The sequence below is a fragment of the Gopherus flavomarginatus genome, chromosome 5 (assembly GCF_025201925.1).
Source record: "Gopherus flavomarginatus isolate rGopFla2 chromosome 5, rGopFla2.mat.asm, whole genome shotgun sequence".
NCBI classification, from domain to species: Eukaryota; Metazoa; Chordata; order Testudines; family Testudinidae; genus Gopherus; species Gopherus flavomarginatus.
Window position 1 is genome coordinate 91859230 of NC_066621.1, and position 19550 is coordinate 91878779.

At 44.0% G+C, this 19550-nt stretch overlaps 1 protein-coding gene across 3 annotated transcripts; it reads right to left on the reverse strand.

Annotated features, from left to right (window-relative positions):
• Window positions 1-373: 373 nt before the first annotated feature.
• SLC10A1 (solute carrier family 10 member 1) lies at window positions 374-18438 on the reverse strand. Of its 3 annotated transcripts, none has more exons than XM_050953583.1 (5): window positions 14802-18438; window positions 9356-9566; window positions 8224-8402; window positions 5131-5327; window positions 374-726 (listed from the first exon to the last, which is right to left on the reverse strand). In XM_050953583.1, the coding sequence occupies exons 1-5, from the start codon at window positions 15221-15223 to the stop codon at window positions 659-661; spliced, it is 1077 nt and encodes a 358-aa protein (XP_050809540.1). In that variant the 5' UTR covers window positions 15224-18438; the 3' UTR covers window positions 374-658. The 3 variants fall into 3 exon arrangements, with proteins under 3 accessions (XP_050809540.1, XP_050809539.1, XP_050809538.1); XM_050953582.1 differs by lacking the exon at window positions 374-726 and having other exon boundaries at window positions 4739-5327; window positions 14802-15275; window positions 16965-18438; XM_050953581.1 differs by lacking the exon at window positions 374-726 and having other exon boundaries at window positions 4739-5327.
• Between the last annotated feature and the right edge of the window lie 1112 nt (window positions 18439-19550).

Sequence of the window (19550 nt, forward strand, 5' to 3'; positions counted from 1 at the left end):
CACTGGGATGGACTGCACCATTTCTTCATCAGCCAAAATATGAATGTTTTGGAGATGACCAAAAATTGGTTAGTCCACTGAGTCTCAAACTATAGCCCAGGAGTAGGCAACCTATGGCACGTGTGCTGAAGGTGGCAGGCAAACTGATTTTCAGTGGCACTCACACTGCCTGGGTCCTGGCCACGGTCCAGGGGGCTCTGCATTTTAATTTAATTTTAAATGAAACTTCTTAAATATTTTAAAAACCTTATTTACTTTACATACAACAATAGTTTATATATATATATATATATATATATATATATATATATATATATATATATATTATAGACTGATTGAAAAAGACTTTCTAAAAACGTTAAAATGTATTACTGGCACACAAAACCTTAAATTAGAGTAAATAAATGAAGACTCGGCACACCACTTCTGAAAGGTTGCTGACCCCTGCTATAGCCTGTGGCACTTGGTGCCCCTTCTAGAGAACATCCAATGGAGGAGAGGGGGCAGTGGGCCTGTAAGAGGATCTGCTCACACCTTTGTTTTAAAAGCAACATTGGTGCACAATCCATGCAAAACTGGTGGAGTTCAGCAAATGGTGCAGAAGCTATAACCTGGAGCACTGGTGGGTGAATCTGAGGTGTGCTTCTGTAGTATCCACCTATTTTGCTGGTGGTTCTGTTTCTTGTGCAATATCATCCACAGCTGTGTAGATCATTTTTGCTGTATCTAAGGAAGAGGTGGGGGGGGAAAAAGTTAAGAGACCATTGTCCAACCCCTATCACTGGAAGGTGATGCTGCAGGAAAGATGAATGGTTGCTGTAATACAGGGATTCCTACATTGCATTGAGCGATGCTTTGCCCTCTAGATCTGAAAGAAGCCCAAGAGACAGCTGTGCAAAATAAAAGTAGCAAGCTCCCCTCCCCACCCCCGAAAAAAAAAACTGGAGCTATTTTGTTTCAAGTCATTTCATGAACTAGACTTTGATTTGCATGGAATTTTTAGAAAAGAGTCCATTTAACAGTAAGTGGAAAACTTCACCTTTTTGTATATGTTTCCAGTGCACACTGCTTTTCCATTTAAAAGAAAGTGTCTATCAGCAAACTAGCTGCATTTACAAAATATGACAAACCACTACTGCACTCCCAAGGTGCAAAACAACCTCTGCTCTGCCTCCCAAAGTAGGTGGAGCCAGCTGGCTAGGGCAGGGGCAGGACTAAGATGGCTGCTAGATGTTCTGCTTGAGTGGCAGTGGCTCTCCCAAGTAGTTCGTCCCTGTAAGGCTCAATGGGTTTTGAAGTTGTTCCCCACCTGAACCCCAGAGGGAGAGCTGCATTGGTACAGTACTGGAACAGCTGTCCTTATTGCCATGAAACTGGCCTACAGCATTTATTTTTTTTAAACCATAAAGGCAGCTGCTGAATTTGCTTACACACTCCAACCAGTCTCCCCTCTCAGCTGCAATACTTTTCTGCAACCTGACCAAAAAGCAGTCCACTCATTTGGACTAAGCATTCTTTGCTTCCTGTCCTAAACCTGTATATTGGTCCAGAAGAGCACCAGCTGGCAGAGGTAAGTGAATTCATGTTCATTAAGAACTTCAATGACACAATCAACTTATTTTTGTAGACCACTGTGATGGGGTAAGATGGTCCCATCCTGTGCTAGAAAGGGTTAAAGGCCAGACTTGGACTCAGGTAGCCACATTTGCTGCTCCTACAAAACTAAACTATTCGAGAGATGCAGAACCAGCGTGCAATGGCTGGCAATTTCAACACTGGTAGAGCCTGGCTGGGCAGATGATTCCTTTGTTCTGTGTCTTATCACAAGCCCAGGTGTAGTGTTGATATCCTCCAGGTGCAGGACGCTTTTGTGTTTGCAGGAAGGGAAAAGCACTTTTAAGATTCCTAAAACTAGAGCTGTTCCTACAATTCCAGTCCCAGTGTCTTCCATCAGCTTAAAGAACACAGGAAAAGATTTAAGCCAGAACTTGCACAGCTCTTTTCTCAAGTATTCCACCCTCTGGCACATCACCTTATAAGATGACGGAGGCTCTGTCTGGGCAAAAATCACATTGGTAAAGAAAGCTACTAGAGCCTCCCCTGAGACAGTGCTTGGGGTGTGCTACAGACCGCCGGGATCTGATTTGGATATGGATAGAGACCTCTTTAATGTTTTTAATGAAGTAAACACTAATGGGAATTGTGTGGTCATGGGAGACTTTAACTTCCCAGATATAGACTGGAGGACAAGTGCTAGTAATAATAATAGGGCTCAGATTTTTCTGAATGTGAGAGCTGATGGATTTCTTCACCAAGTAGTTGAAGAACCAACAAGAGGGGATGCCATTTTAGATTTGGATTTGGTGAGTAGTCAGGACCTCATAGAAGAAATGGTTGTAGGGGACAACCTTGGTTCGAGTGATCATGAGTTAATTCAGTTCAAACTAGATGGAAAGATAAACAAAAATTGATCTGGGACTAGGGTTTTTGATTTCAAAAGGGCTAACTTTAAAGAATTAAGGAAATTAGTTAGGGAAGTGTATTGGACTGAAGAACTTATGGATCTAAAGGCAGAGGAGGCCTGGAATTACTTACAAGTCAAAGTTGCAGAAACTATCAAAAGCCTGCATACCAAGAAAGGGGGAAAAAGTCATAGGCAGGAGTTCTAGACCAAGCTGGATGAGCAAGCATCTCAGAGAAGTGATTAAGAAAAAGCAGAAAGCCTACAAGAAGTGGAAGATGGGTAGGATTAGCAAGGAAAGCTACCTTATTGAGGTCAGATCATGTAGGGATAAAGTGAGAAAGGCCAAAAGCTATGTAGAGTTGGACCTTGCAAAGGGAATTAAAACCAATAGTAAAAGGCTCTATAGCCATATAAATAAGAAGAAAACAAAGAAAGAAATGGGACCGCCAAACACTGAGGATGGAATGGAGGTTAAGGATAATCTACGCATTGCCCAATATCTAAACAAATACTTTGCCTAGGTCTTTAATGAGGAGCTTAGGGATAATGGTAGGATGACAAATGGGCATGAGGATATGGAGGTAGATATTATCACATCCGAGGTAGAAGCCAAACTTGAACAGCTTAATGGGACAAAATCGGAGGGCCCAGATAATCTTCATCCAAGAATATTAAAGGAACTGGCACATGAAATTGCAAGCCCATTACCAAGAATTTTTAATGAATCAGTAAACTCGGGTTGTACTGTACGACTGGAGAATTGCTAACATGGTTCCTATTTTTAAGAAAGGGGAAATAAAGTAATCCGAGTAACTATAGGCCTCTTAGTTTGACATCTGTAGTATGTAAGATCTTGGAAAAAAATTTGAAGGAGAAAGTAGTTAAGGACACTGAGGTCAATGGTAGTTGGGACAAAATACAACATGGTTTTACAAAAGGTAGATCGTGCCGAACCAACCTGATCTTCTTTGAGAAGGTAACATTTTTTAGACAAAGGAAACACAGTGGATCTAATTTACCTCAATTTCAGTAAGGCATTTGATACAGTTCCACATGGGGAATTATTAGTTAAATGGGAAAAGATGGGGATCAATATGAAAATTGAAAGGTGGATAAGGAACTGGTTAAAGGGGAGACTACAACAGGTAGCACTGAAAGGTGAACTGTCAGGCTGGAAGGAGCTTACTAATGGAGTTCCTCAGGGATCAGTTTTGGGACCAATCTTATTTAATCTTTTTATTACTGACCTTGGCACAAAAAGTGGGAATGTGCTAATCAAGTTTGCGGAGGACACAAAGCTGGGAGGTGTTGCTAACATAGAGAAGGACCGGGATATCCTACAGGAAGATCTGGATGACTTTGTAAACTGGAGTAGCAGTAATAGGATGAAATTTAATAGTGAAAAGTGCAAGGTCATGCATTTAGGGATTAATAACAAGAATTTTAGTTATAAATTGGGGACATGTCAGTTGGAAATAACAAAGGAGGAGAAGGACCTCGGAGTTTTGGTTGATCACAGGATGACTGAGCTGCCAATGTGATATGGCCGTTAAAAAAGCTAATGGAGTTTTAGGATGCATCAGGTGAGGTATTTCCAGCAAAGATAAGGAGGTGTTAGTACCGTTATACAAGGCACCGATGAGACCTCATCTGGAATACTGTGTGCAGTTCTGGTCTCCCATGTTCAAGAAGGATGAATTCAAACTGGAACAGGTTCAGAGACAGGCTACTAGGATGATCCTAGGAATGGAAAACCTGCCTTATGAAAGGAGACTCAAAGAGCTTGGCTTGTTTAGCCTAACCAAAAGAAGATTGAGGGGGGATATGATTGCTCTTTATAAATATATCAGAGGGATAAATACTAGGGCAGGAGAGGAATTATTTAAGCTTAGTACCAATGTGGACACAAGAACAAATAGATATAAACTGGACACTAGGAAGTTTAGACTTGAAATTAGACGAAGGTTTCTAACCATTAGAGGAGTGAAGTTCTGGAACAGCCTTCCAAGGTTAGTAGGAGGGCAAAAGACCTATCTGGCTTTAAGACAGCTTGATAAGTTTATGGAGGGGATGGTATGATGGGATAGCCTAATTTTGGCAATTAATTTGGCAATTGACCTTTGATTATCAGCAGGTAAGTATGCCCAGTGGTGTGTGATGGGTTGTTAGATGGGATGGGATCTGAGTTACTACAGAGAATTCTTTCCTGGGTGCTGGTTGTTGAGTCTTGCCCACATGCTCAGGGTTTAGCTGATCGCCATATTTGGGGTTGGGAAGGAATTTCCTCCAGGGCAAATTGGCAGAGGCCCTGGAGGTTTTTCGCCTTCCTCTGCAGCATGGGGTACGGGTCACTTGCTGGAGGATTCTCTGCAGCTTGAGGTCTTCAAACCACAATTTGAGGACTTCAATAACTCAGACATAGGTTAGGGGTTTGTTATTGAAGTGGATGGGTGAGATTGTGTGACCTGCATCGTGCAGGAGGTCAGACTAGATGATCATAATGGTCCCTTCTGACCTTAAAGTCTATGAGTCTATAACTGAGTTCCACCCCAGAGATAGCTGCAGTTCAGTGATGGGGGCAGTGATATCAGTGTGTGGTTTATACACTACTTTGAGATGAAAAGCCTGTAGGAACAGGAGAGAGGTTTTAGTTAAACTACACTTGCCGTTTGGTTTCTTTAGCTTTTCATGAACCCTGAAGGCCAGTATCAGGAGAAAGCCCTCTCCAAGCTGGAATACCATGTATAGGAACGGGAAGAAGAAAAGGGGTCCAATGACATCAGGGGCAAAGGCCACTCTGAGGATGGTAGAGCAGAGCTGCACATTCTGGCAACCAGTCTCCATGCAGACTGTCCGCCTGCACCTGTACAGGAAAGAGTTAAACACAGGGGTGAATTGCAGAACTGCAGACACGGTGCCCAGCTGTTTATGCATTTGACCCTGGTAAAAAACTGCAGTTGGAGCAGTACTGAGAATTCGAATGAGGTGCTTTGTCCAGCACTCCTTTGAGAGTGTGCAACGGTAGGTAGTGACAGAGGTGGTGTGCACGGGTGAAAATCCTGTCTAGTAATGATTGGTGGTCATGAATCTGGGGTTCTCAAGGAGCTGCTGCCACCACAAGGGGAAAAAAATCTGGTTCAAAAGTGAGGACAGAGAAAGTTGCCAGGGAAAGGTAAGGGAAGGTTTGTGTGTGTTAGGAGGGTTATCTTGGCTGGGTTACCCATGGCCTCAAGGCATGATAAGAGATGATTCAGTTGTGTAGTGGGGTCCCAACTTTGAATCTGTGCTGGTGTCTTCAGCTGAATATTGTTATTCCCTTTGTGGTGTGAGGCAGTTATCAAAATAGGAATAATTGTTGGAGTTTTGTCAGTCCTGTCAGCACTCACTAACCCTTTTCTCCATCACTTTCTACCTGGGAGTTCTCCTGACTTTTCTCTTTCGTATTTCATTGTCAGTAACTGAGAATTCTGAAATAAGCAGGTCTGTAGTGACCAAAAGTGAAACCATTTATCAACTTGTTCAGAGGCCTGTGTGAAACAACTTGGTGGGTCTTCAGATGTCCATTTGACAGAATTGCCTCTGCCATTGGTCCAACTTTTGTCAGACCCAAGACGGCCAAAGAATGATTTGGTCCATGAGACTCTACTCATCTCTCATCCCAGTAAGGATTGAGGCATGTAGGCTAGGGACGATACAGAGGCCATGTTCCCTCTAATTTTTTACATCCATGTGCAGAATTAATTTTGTTATGTGCACCAATATGGAGGTGACGTGTGGTGGAGGTGGGGCCGAGGGGTTTGGAGTGTGGGAGGGGTCCCAGGGCTGGGGCAGAGGGTTGGGGTACAGGGGGGTGAGGGCTCTGGCTGGGGGTGCAGGTTCTGGGGTGGGGTTGAGGATGCGGGGTTTGGGGTTCAGGCTGCCCAGGGGCTGCGGCGGGGTGAGAGGACTCCCCCCAGCCCTGTCTTGCTGCAGCAGCCTGGTGCTGCGGAACACCGCCTCTCTCTGCCAAGGCAACTCCAGGACCGGGGGAGAGGCACCTTTCCCCGCCTGTGTGGCCCTTGATAGCCTGTTGCAGGAACTTGGTACAGAGGTAGCTTGCACTATCACTGCCTGTATTCATGTGTTTTCCTGTAGTTAAACAACAACTGTCAATCTCCAGGGTTGCTGCTGGCACCATTTAATCACTACAAAATCACATTTTTGGCGGGTGAGTGTGGGGATCTGTGTAGACAGCTTCTCTCATCTGTGCTCAGGCTTCTAGCATCAGCGCTGGGAGATCATGTTCAAAGTTCAGTTATCAGAGTGCGTCAGAGCCTCCGTGCTGAAAGCAACTCATTCAGCGCATCTAAAGATTCCAGTGTCATTCTTTTGTACTCAGTCCCCTTTCCTAGGAGTGAGTGTGTGATAACTGATAAGGGATTGTGATGGGGTATATTTGCCCTGCACTGGACAAGGAGTTAACCCCAAACTCTGGGCAGAGGAAACTATGCCCCTTTGGCCCTGTTGGGCGTGCTCCAACCAGAGCAGCCCGGGGGGGGGGGGGGAAATGGGGCAATTTGACCTGGGCCCTGTAGGGGCCCCCATGAGAGTTTTTTGGGGCCCCTGGAGCGGGGTCCTTCACTTGCTCCGGGGTACCTGGAAAACTCTCACGTGGCCCAGGGCCCCCGGAGCTTCTTCCGCTCCAGGTCTTTGGCGGTAATTTGGTATGGGGGGGGTCCTTCCGCCCCAGGACCCGCTGCTGAAGTGCCCCGAAGACCCACGGCAGGGGGTCCTTTCACCCCAGGACCCACCGCCGAAGAGCTGGGTCTTCAGCAGTAATTCGGTGGTGGGGACCCCCTGCCACAGGTCTTCGGGGCACTTCAGCGGTGGGTCCCGGAGCAGAAGGACCCCCGCCTCCGAATTACTGCCAAAGCGGGGACCCCCACCGCCGAGGACCCAAGGCCCCCTGAATCCTCTGGGCGGCCCTGGCTCCAGCAGCTGCTGCAGTATAAAATGGAGCAACCCAGCTCATTCTAGGCTGACTGCCGGAAAGGAAGGACGCATCTCGCAGGCTCCAGCCCGGGAGCAGCTGGAACCCCAGAACACTGAAGCCAGAGGCACTGAGATCCAGGCAGATGCCTGGATATCTGTGGATGCCCAAGGGAGGCCGGAGCTTTTGGAAACTGCACACTGAGGAACTGGGAGACCTGAAAGACGTCTAGACCACAGCATCGGGGAATATGGTAGGAAGTAGCCCAGGTGAACTAGACAGTGGACTGCTTATCAAACTGGATCTTGAGCCAGTGTGTTTCGGTCAGATCCCTGCTGACTCTGTGACAATCACACTTGCCACTGTCAGAGCCCTGGGCTGGGACCTGGTGGAGCCTGGAGGTCCTATATCCCCCTATCCTGGCTGCCACCCACCCCTAGGTGGCTGCCTATTCCCTCAACTGTCCACTAGACCACTCAGCCCTGCTGAGGAGGGCAGCCATATTGATTCTGGCCATTGGGCCACACGACCCCACTGAGGAGGGGGTTCCATTGACTTTAGCCATTAGGACATATTGCCCTTACATCAAGGACAACTATATTGACTTTGGCTACTCAGCCATACTGACCCAATGACAAGAGTGAGCATATTGACTCTGGCCATTGGGCTATACTGCCCTGAGGATAAGGGCAGGCAGGCAGACTTCCTGCAGGGCCGTGATGGCTTTACCCCTCTCCCCAAATGGGGACGGGGTGTAATTGCCCTGCTACAGAGATGTAGAGGGACCTACCTGTCATTGAGCTTGAAAAGTGAAGATAGCATGTAGCCAAGCAGGAAACCAATAAAAGGCATCAAGGCAGACATTCCCAGTAGGGGTGGTGAGAAGATGATCAAAAAACTGTTTCCAACACTTGTCACAAACAGAGCGATTATTGGAACAGATGATACAAGCAACACAATCATCCCTGCCTGAAATAAAAGTGGATCAGGAGTTGGGAAAGACAAGACAAAAATCCCCATTAAAATTAGCCAAGATGTTTGTAAGTAGCTGTCCTATTGTCTGTTAGAATGACACCTTCCTACCTGTAATAATATAGTGCCTTCATCTCAAAGCACTTAACAGACTCTGTTGGAACGCCTTTACTCACAGTTAGAACACAGGCACTACTGAGATGGAATATGTTGCTGTTTTTTCTAGGCATAAGTAGATGCTGGTGATCTGCCCCAGGTGCTTCTGGATGATTGCCACAAAGCCCTAGTTAGTGGCTTGGAGGCTTTCCTCTTGTCCTGTGTTGGCAGGCATCTGAGCTCTCCGCAGAGTAGGAGAACATTTTGTGCAAGGCAATGGATTGGTAAGAGAGTGTTGTCCAGTGGTTAGAGCAGGGAACTGGGAGTAAGTATTCTTGGGTCCTGTCCTCAGCTCTTTCAGTGGTTTGGGGCATGACTTAGAACAGGGGTTGGCAATCTTTCAGAAGTGGTGTGCCAAGTCTTCATTTATTCACTTGAATTTAAGGTTTCGCGTGCCAGTAATAAATTTTAACGTTTTTAGAAGGTCTCTTTCTATAAGTCTGTAATATATAACTAAACTATTATTGTATGTAAAGTAAATAAGGTTTTTAAAATGTTTAAGAAGCTTCATTTAAAATTAAATTAAAATGCAGAGACCCCCAGACCAGTGGCCAGGACCTGGGCAGTGTGAGTGCCACGGAAAATCAACTTGCATGCCGCCTTTGGCACACGTGCCATAGATTGCCTACCCCTGACTTAGAAGAAGCTACTTAAGAAGAAGCTTCAGTTTTCCCATCTGTAAATCAGGGGTACAGATACTAATTATCTCATAGGCAGCATGAGATGAAATGTTTGTAAATTGCTTCGAGGCCCTTAGAGAAAGGTGATTACCACAGGATAATGTCATTTCTTACCTTGATGATGAGGCGAGCATACTGTGGCTTCTTCTCCTTCAGGAAGATGCCAATGGTGCAGGGAATGAGCATCATGGCCAAGGAGATGACTATTCCCTTGTAAGGTACTTTGCCCTCTAGGTTGCCCTGGTACATCCCTCTTGAGTAAAGATACAGTAGAAGAGGCATCAGCCCAAGTGCCAGGAGCGTTGAGCATGTGGTCATCACAATGCTGAGATGAAGGGAGAAAGTAACAGCAGTGGAATAAAATTCTTTGTTGGAATAGTCATCTCTTTATCTAACTTGGACACATCCATCCATCTACAATTTCAGCTCACTTTTCCCATTTCTCCCCTTTCCCTCACAGAGGTTTCAGCTTTACCAGGTGGTGAAAGGACCTACAGGAATGGAAGTAAGGGAAGACTGAGTCGTTAAAGGACAGTTCTATTTTAGGCTCAAAAAGTAGTCATAAGTATGCATCTTGGTTCATAGAAATTGCCGTACTGCATCAGACCTGTGGTCCAGCTAATCTAGTATCCTATCTCCAGCAGTGGCTGGTACTAGTTGCTCTAAAGGAAAGTGCAAGAAACTGCACAACAGTCAGTTATGGAATAACCTTCCCATAGGGAAAATTTCTTCTCCACTCCCATTAGTTAGAAGCTGGCTTTCCCCTGAAATACAAGGGTTTATATCGTCAAAGTTCTTGGGTTGGTTTGTTTCTAAATACTTCCTATTATAACTCTGGATGTTCTTGTTATCCATGTACATAAAGTGCAAAAGTTCAGAAGCTATGCAGAGAAAGCTAAGTTCAGCTGTCTTTCCCTTGCTGTTGTTTCCACTCTTTTATCTTGGACAAGGGCCATTGGACTGAGGCAATGCTAGTCTAATTTTTTGGGGAGCTTATCTTTTTCTATTGGGGGTAGCCCCGTAAGACTCTCTTGATTTACATGGAATGGCAGGAGGTCTTTTAAGAGTACTAATAACTGGAATGGTGAAGGAGTGAGAAATGTAGGCATTGCCACTCTGGAACAAAACAATGGTCCATTTACACCAGTATTCTGCCCTCAACAGTGGCTTATGTTGGTCACTTCAAAAATAGGTATAAAACCCCATTATGCGCCTAATGATGCAACAGCAAGGATGTAGTGCTAAACTGTACAGTGCAGGAACCCTGCAGAAATTCCCTCAAGTTGGTAATTCTATTATGTGTGAGAGAGTCTCCAAAATCCATCTTGCATGTGATGTCACTGTAAGATAAAGCAGCCATTTTTGAAACCTAACATTTTACCGGTAAATTTATCTAATGAAAATCAGTACAACAGTAATTGTGAGACTTCACACATTAATAATAAATACACATATTGTTCTAATATAAAACACGTGTCACTCAGCTCCTCTATGGCAATCTTTAAACTAAGTAACAAGGCACAGGGAAAGCAATTGGCAATTAGTCAAAGAGCTCATTGGCAGAACATGTAAAATACTCCTTTTGTAAAACATTCTCTGCAAAATTCAAATAAAGCATTTAAGATGCCAGAAGAACATTTTTACATTGGTCTTGAATTTTACTCAGATTTCACATCCACTTATTAAATTTATCACATAACCTTTTAGAAGAAAGGTAGATTGGCTCTACTGCATATTATGGTAGCTTGGAAAGAAGTGACTCTCAACTTGAAAACTTGGTGTGTTTTAAGAGGATTCAGATTATAATGCTATCTTAAAAATAAACAAAAAAGCTGAGGAGAGAAGAACTATCTGCGGCCTCTCCTCAATTTGTAATATTTTTCCGCTTATTCTATGAAGCATTTCACTGTTTTCATAAGATCTTCACAGGACATATTCCCCATTGGTGACTTGCCTCCTGAATTTCTGACCCTCTCTTATTATTGCTTCTAAATCATCTCCTTAGGAAAAGTATCATGAAATGGTTAAGAACATAAGAAAGGCCATACTGGGTCAGACCAAAGGTCCATCTAGCCCAGTATCTGTCTACCGACAGTGGCCAATGCCAGGTGCCCCAGAGGAAGTGAACCTAACAGGCAATGATCAAGTGATCTCTCTCCTGCCATCCTTCTCCAGCCTCTGACGAACAGAGGCTAGGGACACCATTCTTTACCCATCCTGGCTAATAGCCATTTATGGACTTCGCCACCATGAATTTATCCAGTTCTCTTTTAAACACTGTTATAGTCCTAGCCTTCACAACCTCCTCAGGTAAGGAGTTCCACAAGTTGACTGTGTGCTGCGTGAAGAAGAACTTCCTTTTATTTGTTTTAAATCTGCTGCCTGTTAATTTCATTTGGTGACCCCTAGTTCTTGTATTATGGGAATAAGTAAATAACTTTTCCTTATCCACTTTCTCAACATCACTCATGATTTTATATACTTCTATCATATCCCCCCTTAGTCTCCTCTTTTCCAGGCTGAAGAGTCCTAGCCTCTTTAATCTTTCCTCATATGAGACCCTCTCCAAACCCCTAATCATTTTAGTTGCCCTTTTCTGAACCTTTTCTAGTGCTAGAATATCTTTTTTGAGGTAAGGAGACCACATCTGTACACAGTATTCAAGATATGGGCGTACCATGGATTTACGTAAGGGCAATAATATATTCTCAGTCTTATTCTCTATCCCCTTTTAAATGATTCCTAACATCCTTTTGCTTTTTTGACCGCCTCTGCACACTGCGTGGACAACTTCAGAGAACTATCCACGATGACTCCAAGATCTTTTTCCTGACTCGTTGTAGCTAAATTAGCCTCCATCATATTGTATGTATAGTTGGGGTTATTTTTTCCAGTGTGCATTACTTTACATTTATCCACATTAAATTTCAATTGCCATTTTGTTGCCCAATCACTTAATTTTGTGAGATCTTTTTGAAGTTCTTCACAATCTGCTTTGGTCTTAACTATCTTGAGTAGTTTAGTATCATCTGCAAACTTTGCCACCTCACTGTTTACCCCTTTCTCCAGATCATTTATGAATAAATTGAATAGGATTGGTCCTAGGACTGACCCTTGGGGAACACCACTAGTTACCCCTCTCCATTCTGAGAATTCACCATTAATTCCTACCCTTTGTTCCCTGTCTTTTAACCAGTTCTCAATCCATGAAAGGACCTTCCCTTTTATACCATGACAGCTTAATTTACGTAAGAGCCTTTGGTGAGGGACCTTGTCAAAGGCTTTCTGGAAATCTAAGTACACTAAGTCCACTGGATCCCCCTTGTTTGTTGACCCCTTCAAAGAACTCAAATAGATTAGTAAGACACGATTTCCCTTTACAGAAACCATGTTGACTATTGCTCAACAGTTTATGTTTTTCTATGTGTCTGACAATTTTATTCTTTACGATTGTTTCGACTAATTTGCCCGGTACCAACGTTAGACTTACCGGTCTGTAATTGCCGGGATCACCTCTAGAGCCCTTTTTAAATATTGGCATTACATTAGCTAACTTCCAGTCATTTTGATCAGTATTTTGCCATTTGGTGGTCTTGCATGGTAGTCACATGGGAAAATCTATGCTGAGTGGATTCTAAATCATGGTGCACAAAAGGGTCTGCTAGAAAATCTTGACATTTTGATGAGTTCATTGATAAAGATGCACTATGGGACACTTTGCTTAATGGCAGAGAGCTAATAGGGAGAAGTGCCACTTTTCCTTAGTTAATTTCAGCAATTGCTCATAAGCATCTGTGGCATGTGAATTTATGCTGAATTGGCTGAATTTTCAAAAGGGTCTCAGCCATGGCCATGAGTCACTATTGTGTTACTCCAGATTCAAGCTGGTGTAACTCTACTTGAACTAAATGAATAGAGTTACACCACTATAAAAGGGGAGTTAATGCAATGGGGATCAAGCCCCAAATCTTTATATCTGAACCTACAGTTTTGCCCATGGACAAACTTGCAATTTTTGAGCACATAGAGCTTTTGCTTTTTTGCATTCACAAATTATGTGACTGGGCACCAGATGCAAACAAGGCTGTTACAAATATGCAGCCCACTCTTGAAAATGTGGTCTCTGTGTCACAGGACCAAACACAAGGATCCACATTTCCATGCAATAAAAATAAATTCTACCACAATAAAAAGCACTATTAAAACAACCAACTAACTAATCAAACATCCCATGATAGACCCTTATTTTATGTCAACCAGTTGAATTTGTTAATGAAAGGCTGAGAGAACAGGGACCACTCCTATTTCGCTTTAATTTATCATTATATCTTCATCATCCTTAGATAGATCTTTGTCTCCCTACTCTATTCATTTAATTACCCAGTCAATTTGTAATTGGTCACAACATCTTCCATTTGGTTGAATTTTGGGTTGAAGAGGTTTAAATTCACATCGAGTTCTTTGAAATGTAGCTTGTAGTCCAGTACTGTGCTGAGTAACAAGACTAATAAAATGTCTATTAGGGATGGTCTAGACAATATTTGGTCCTGCCATGAGGGCAGGGGACTGGACTCGATGACCTCTCGAGGTCCCTTCCAGTCCTAGAGTCTATGAATCTATGAATCTATAATGAGCATGCCACAGGTAAGGTATTGAAATCAATTCTTCTTATGGCACCAACAAAAATACACAATTTGTCTTCCTCTGTTGAGTGTTTCTTTCCTCCTAAAGCTATAATCTGTGCAGGTTTTTAATTCCTGGGTCCTAACTGCAAGACCAGTGGAAACTCTCCTAGTTCTCTGTCTACCACCACATTGCTCCTTACCTTCCTTGCTGGCTTAAGTCTGCACCTTGGTTTCCTGGGATGGTGTTTCATCCTCTGCCCACTTCACTCCTCCCTGCTGGCTGGCTCTCAGCTTCCTGCTGGTTTCCAGAGTAGCAGCACCAAGAGTAGCTTCTATGCATTCTGGCAGGAGGGCTCAGCAGGCAGAACAGGACCCAGCTGCTGGCTGGGCTCCCTTCCACCCTGCTCTGCTCCTTCTCTTCCTCCTCCCTGCTGGTTTGAGGTTTCCCCAGTGCCAAGAGTAGCTGCAGTGGGTTCTGGCAGGAGAGCCCAACCCAGGCATCGGTCACACTCCCAGCCACATGAGGTTGTTTACTGGTACACATGAAGGAACATTGGTGGCTGGGCTAAATTTGAGCAGTGTTTCAACCTGGCACGTCAGGTCACACCACCTCTGAAATTTGTCTTGGCCACTGCTCTGGCTGGCATTATGGAGGGGTAGCCAGGTCAAATCTTAGTGGTGGTGTGACCCCAAGTGCTGGAGTGCAGCTCTATTCTAGATTTTAGGTGCCAGAGCGCTGCTCTGGGCCAATAGTGACTAAACAGCATTAGCACCAAGCTGACGAGTACTCTAAAAATACTTTAGGTACAATACCAAATTTCTTCCTGCCTGAAGCATTAGAATTGAGAGAGCTAATAAGTTAGACTGTAGACTAGTCTCCCAACTGAAATGGCCTGGCCAGTGACAATGGTGAGGTTGTACTGAGCTCTCCTTACCTCAGGTTCATATCTCCTTTTGATGCCAGACTAAAAATGTTTGAGAGGTTTCCACCTGGACAGCAACCACAGATGAGCACAGCCAGAGACTCAATAGGTCCCAAATGGAAGAGCTTTCCCAGGGCAAAGGCTGTCAGAGGCATTATGCCATACTGAGCCACCACAGCAACGGCCACCCCTTTAGGTTTCCAGAAGTGAGTCTTGATCTTGGAGAGCTGCATGGTGCACCCCAGTGACACCATGACAATGCTGAGGACAGCAATGAGGATTCCATTCAGTGCTTGGTCAGTGGCCCGTTGGCGAAACGTGAAAGTCAGTGTAAAGTTGGGCAAGGAGGTATTCTCAGTGTGCTTTGGGTTCCAGGATTCTGGGCTCCCATAGACTCCTCTGGTGTTATTAATTGTTGCTGTGAGCTTAGCCATCCCTTCTTCCTGGTGTGGTTGGCAAAGTGAGGAAGGAAGCCAGTTCAAAAGCCTGAAACAATGCAAATCCAGTGCAAGTAAACATCACATCCAACACTCCCCTTTCCTGCAGTCAGTACCTTCTCTTCTTCAGGCCAGAGCTCTTACCATCTAGTACTGAGTGCAGCTGAAGGCTATTTTGTCAAGGATCATATTTTTAATAGTTTGCACCTTTCTGCCCAAGGAATTCAAAGCACTCTCCTTATTTTTAGGTCTAAAATAACCCCTCTAATATCCACATTGATGGCTGGCTAATATTTCATGCATGACACAATATCAGCCTCTGTCTCATGGCTTTCAGTGAATAGCCATGAAACAGAGCCAATTGATTTCAAGAATAAAAACCTTTCACTATTTTCTAGCTTTCCAAAACTTCCAATTGGATTCCTTGACTCCTCTCTAGCTTCCTTAGCCTTTCCCACACTATGAGAACAAAGGCACAGTCAATGAAAATGAAAGGCAGCTAATTTAAAACTGATAAAATGAAATAGCCTGTAGAACTCATTGCCACAAGATGCTACTGAGGCCAAGAGCTTAGCAGGATTCAAAACAATTAGGTGTTTATATACACCCAGTGAGAACATCCCCAGTGATGTTACAAAGAATTCATTTTTTTCCCTCTAGGGTTACATCTACGCTATGAGCAAGAGGTGTGATTCCTCCGCTCGCATACACATTCTAGCTCTCATTGAACTAGCATGAGTATAAAGAGCTGCGTAACTGCAGTAGCATAGGCATAGCTTAGTCATGCCATGTGCATGTCCACAGGGGTCTGGTGCATTTGTACTCGGCATAGCCAAGCTGTACCTCTGCTGCTGCTACCCATACTACAGTGGCTACACTGCTAGTTGTACTCACACTAGCTCTCATCAATCTAGCTTAAGCATGTGTACATGAGCAGGGGACTCGTATCCCCTACTGCACAGTATAGACAAAGCTTAAGAAGGGTTATAAACCCTCATTCTTCAGGGCTAAGCCCTCCTCTGACTCATGGGAGTTTGGAAGAAGCTTTTCCTGTGGATATGTTATTCCAGAAGGGGCTGTCTTGTGCCTTACTCTGAAGCACCTGTTGCTGATCACAGTCAGTGCAGGATACTGGACTAGGTAGACTCTGATCTGGTAGGGCAATTCCTCTGTTATGTTTACAACCACAAATTAATTAAGTTTCACAATGTTCCAAAATAGCACTCCTGTCTTAGAGATGGGAAAACAAACACAGAGAGGCTACCTGATTCATCCAAGGACACCAATTGAATCAGTGGCAGAGCAGGGAAAACCCCCAGGTTTCTTGGCCTTGTTAAAGCATCGGACAGCCAGCCATGTTTCCTGTCATACCTGCAGCTGCCAGCTGCACACATGAATGGGGGCTGCACAGGGGGACATAAGGAGGAAGTGAGGTCAGCGTGGTGTTCTTTAAATAAACTATTTCACAAGTTGAAATGACTCCTCTGATCCCCCAGTAAGTCCTTGCCATTCTAACCATGTATCAGGAGGACACATTTCATTCCATATGCCAGACTTAGGAACCAGATTTACTGGTGCCCAACCTTCTGTGCTCCTTGTTCTCCAAGCTCCTATACACACGCACAAATAAATCTGGAGCAAGCCATCTGGAGACTCCCATTAGGATCAGACCCGGTGTCTGCAAAAACACACAATTCCTAGACACATTAAAGTATAGAGTGGAAATTAATTAATTTACCGTTAGCCCTTAGACTGCTGCTTCAGAAGGTGGATATTGTCTTTGCACTTTTCGGACGGTTTACATGCTACTTGATGATCCATTCCTGGCTGAGTTCTCCAAGCAATAAAACTCAGGCCATTTAGCCATTATGATTCAAGAAAATCCCTTCCCCGTCTGGCAAAGTCTGGTCCTGTTCTTGCAGAGTGTGGTAGTAGCTCCTAGAAGAGCAAGACTGGAATCTTCTGCAGGGGAATGTGTTCCAGAGGCAGCCTGTGCAGGCTGGATCTTTTTCTCCTGGGTACAGGGATGGGGAATGGATTTTCACTGCACTGCTTTCTCTGTGAACCCTTCCCTCTTGCTGGAGAAGCTCTACAGCTCTAATTTGTCAGCTGCAGTAATTTATTCATTGCTTCTATTCATAGCAGAGCTCACCAGTGAGCAACCTTTCCAGCCCAATTGCTCTGGAAACGTGATTGAAAGCTGGAAAGAATGTAGGAGCCTTTCATTTCTGTTTCTCTCTCTACTGTTGATTTGAAAATGCCTCTAATAGGCAGGATATCACAAGGGTAAGAAGGAGTAGCTGGAGCAGAGACAACTTTTGTGTGTTGCATAGGCATCCCCCATCAGGTTAGGGGAAGGAGCTATAGCTAAGGTAGTATTTAATGAGAATATTCACTAATGGGTGGCATAGGAACGCCTGGGTTCTTTCCCTGCCTTGTCCACTGACTTGTAATGTGGCCTCAAGAAAGTTAATTGACCTTTTTGTTGCAGCACTTCTCAGACTCATGGATAATCCCCACCTGGGTAAAATGGAGATAATACTATCCGCCCTGCAGAGGGCATTGCAAAGCTTCATTTTTATGAAGTGCTTTGAGACCCGCTGGTGAATGGTGTGATAGAATATGAAGGTAGATCTTTGTCTCCAGGGCCATAGCTAAGCAAGAAGAAAAAGGGGCTATGCAAAGTTGTGCATTTTGGATGTATTTTTATTTGGGGGGGCGGGGGAGGGAGGGCATGGTTTGAAGGTCTGTATGAGTAATAAATAATCACAATCAAGGTAGCACATGTGCAAGGGCATTAGAAATCTATAGGAAATTTTGGAGTAAAATCCACAGCAATTTCTCTTCACTTCCCCCACTTCCTTTTCTCCAAATAGTCACAGAGTTTCTGGGTAGTTGTTTGCTTTCTATTGTATTTGTCTCTGCTCTTCTATTTTAATACTGAATAATGTCATAAGATGCAAGAACGGTAATAAAAGCATGCGGTCACTTATTCAGTGTCACTGCGTTTGCTGCCCAAAGAATATCCCAAGTGCAGCTGCAGGAGCTCAACGTTTAAAAATTGACAACAGTGTAAATATTTCTCTTCATCTACATCTTTAGGTGTGTAGCAACTGTCTGAACTGTCTTAAATAGCAACAATTTAAAAATACTTATAGGGGCTTATGCTTAAAAAGTTTCTACCAGCTGGAAAGCAATTCTCTGTAGTTAAAATGGGAAACACCGCTGGAACCAGTGTTGTCTCTCAAACTGGAAGAACCATTCTAAATACAGCTACTGTAATAAAATGCAGCAGCCTTGTCTCTGTGGAATGTCCTTTCTAGTGAATGGAACGTGGAAACATGCCAGGGATGTCCATCTCTCTTACATCAGCACAGGAGCTGGATGTTTGAGATCACTCATGAAGAGGATAATAAATATCATCCTTAGCCATTAAAATCAGCAGACCATTGACATGAACTGGGCAATATCAAGACATGCTGCAGGTGGAATATAAACAAGCTTGCATGCCCTTAAGGATGTCAGGGGAGCGGTAGTCAGAAAATTTAATCTTGGTCTGTGTCTATAAATTATTGCTTGGACAGTGGCCAGTGAAGCTAACTGCTGTTAGCCAGTGACTTCCATGCTGTCTAACCCTGAGCAGGGCAGGCACAGGGTGGCATGTTGACTAAAGACTCCATGGGACCTTGTCGTCACTCGGACTCCCAGTGGTGGAGCTGGACTGCTGTTAGCAATGGTGGAATGCTTTAAAAGGAAAAAGGCTAGTGCACACCAGGCCTTGGATGGGGCCCATCCACACTGAGGACTGAGCTATATTAGTTTGAACTGTTTTCAATCAAGTTCCCTCAACACAGCTTAACAATGGGTGGCTGCATTCTGCCCTCACCCTATGCAGAAGCCTACTGAGATATTAAAGCAGGTTGCATGGTTGTAAGTGAGGGCACAACTGAGCCCTCACTGCTAAGCCAGTGGGCATAACCATTTTAAACCCATTCAGCTAAGATAGTTTAATTTCCAGTGCAGGGATTGCCCTGGGAACAGTAATTAATACAAATATTTTTTTTCTACTCTGGACAATTTCTGGACTAAGTTCTTAGCACAATGAACCCTTTGTTTTTTCCCCCATAGTAGAAATAAGTGCAAGTAGATTGTCCAACAGTACAAAGGATCTTATTCTTATAATGTTATATAAAGCTAAATAGTTTGGCAAGATATAATGCACACTAGCACCACTAGTGGTCACTCATAGCACAACAATAGTTAATCCTAAAACTTGAGGCAAGTGAAATCCTTTAACAGATGTTAAGGCCTCAGTTTTAAACAA

Coding starts and splice junctions, on each gene's coding strand:
- SLC10A1 (XM_050953582.1), bottom strand. CDS start 15,223: ATGGCTAAGCTCACAGCAACAATTAATAACACCAGAGGAGTCTATGGG. Junction 8,403..9,355: donor ATGCTCGCCTCATCATCAAG/GTAAGAAATGAC, acceptor CTTTTATTTCAG/GCAGGGATGATTGTGTTGCT. Junction 5,328..8,223: donor CTTTTCAAGCTCAATGACAG/GTAGGTCCCTCT, acceptor TTTCCTGTACAG/GTGCAGGCGGACAGTCTGCA.